Source organism: Lethenteron reissneri, chromosome 48, assembly GCF_015708825.2.
Source record: "Lethenteron reissneri isolate LAM-NWPU_2019-01 chromosome 48, ASM1570882v1, whole genome shotgun sequence".
Taxonomy (NCBI): Eukaryota; Metazoa; Chordata; class Hyperoartia; order Petromyzontiformes; family Petromyzontidae; genus Lethenteron; species Lethenteron reissneri.
Genome location: NC_083826.1, coordinates 8799670 through 8800186, shown reverse-complemented (window position 1 = coordinate 8800186; position 517 = coordinate 8799670). Strand labels below are relative to the sequence as shown.

At 46.6% G+C, this 517-nt stretch overlaps 1 protein-coding gene across 1 annotated transcript in view; it reads left to right on the top strand.

The window, feature by feature from the left end:
* LOC133354716 (putative tenascin-XA) overlaps positions 1-88 on the top strand; it is a 12195-nt gene extending 12107 nt beyond the window's left edge. Inside the window, exon 5 of the mRNA XM_061571769.1 lies at positions 14-88. Within this exon, the coding sequence (XP_061427753.1) occupies positions 14-88 (75 nt within the window). The remainder of the gene's footprint in view (positions 1-13) is intronic.
* The last annotated feature ends 429 nt before the right edge of the window (positions 89-517 follow it).

Sequence of the window (517 nt, the reverse complement as noted above, 5' to 3'; positions counted from 1 at the left end):
CCTGCCCTTGCAGGAGGCCATCGACTACACGGTGACACGTGGACACTCTGGTGGACACAACCGGCCTTCGTCGCCAACGCGTTCCTGATGATGATGATGAACCAGTGGTGGGAATTCCACATTCCCTTTGCAAGGGCAAATCTAACGGTACACCTTCTGCGAATCAACGTGACCACATAATGGGCTATTCTATCCAATAATGTGATAACAGTCATCTTTGTTGGATATGTACAGTATGTCGGTAGGGAGGTGCAAAGGTAGATCAGGCAGGTGGGTGCATATTTAGGTAGGTGGGTCGGTCAGCAGTTGTCCTTAGATCCAGGTGGGAGCGCACCGAGACAAGTCCCTCTCACAAGGAATAAATACAAGGATAAAAAAAACACAGATATATTACACAGCGTACAACAACTCAGTCTTTAATATCCTCTTTAATATCCTTTATAAAGCACACATCATACTTTGATAATGCCACCGTGGTTTTATAAAGGAGGGAGGTGGGGAAAGAAGCCACCTGGAC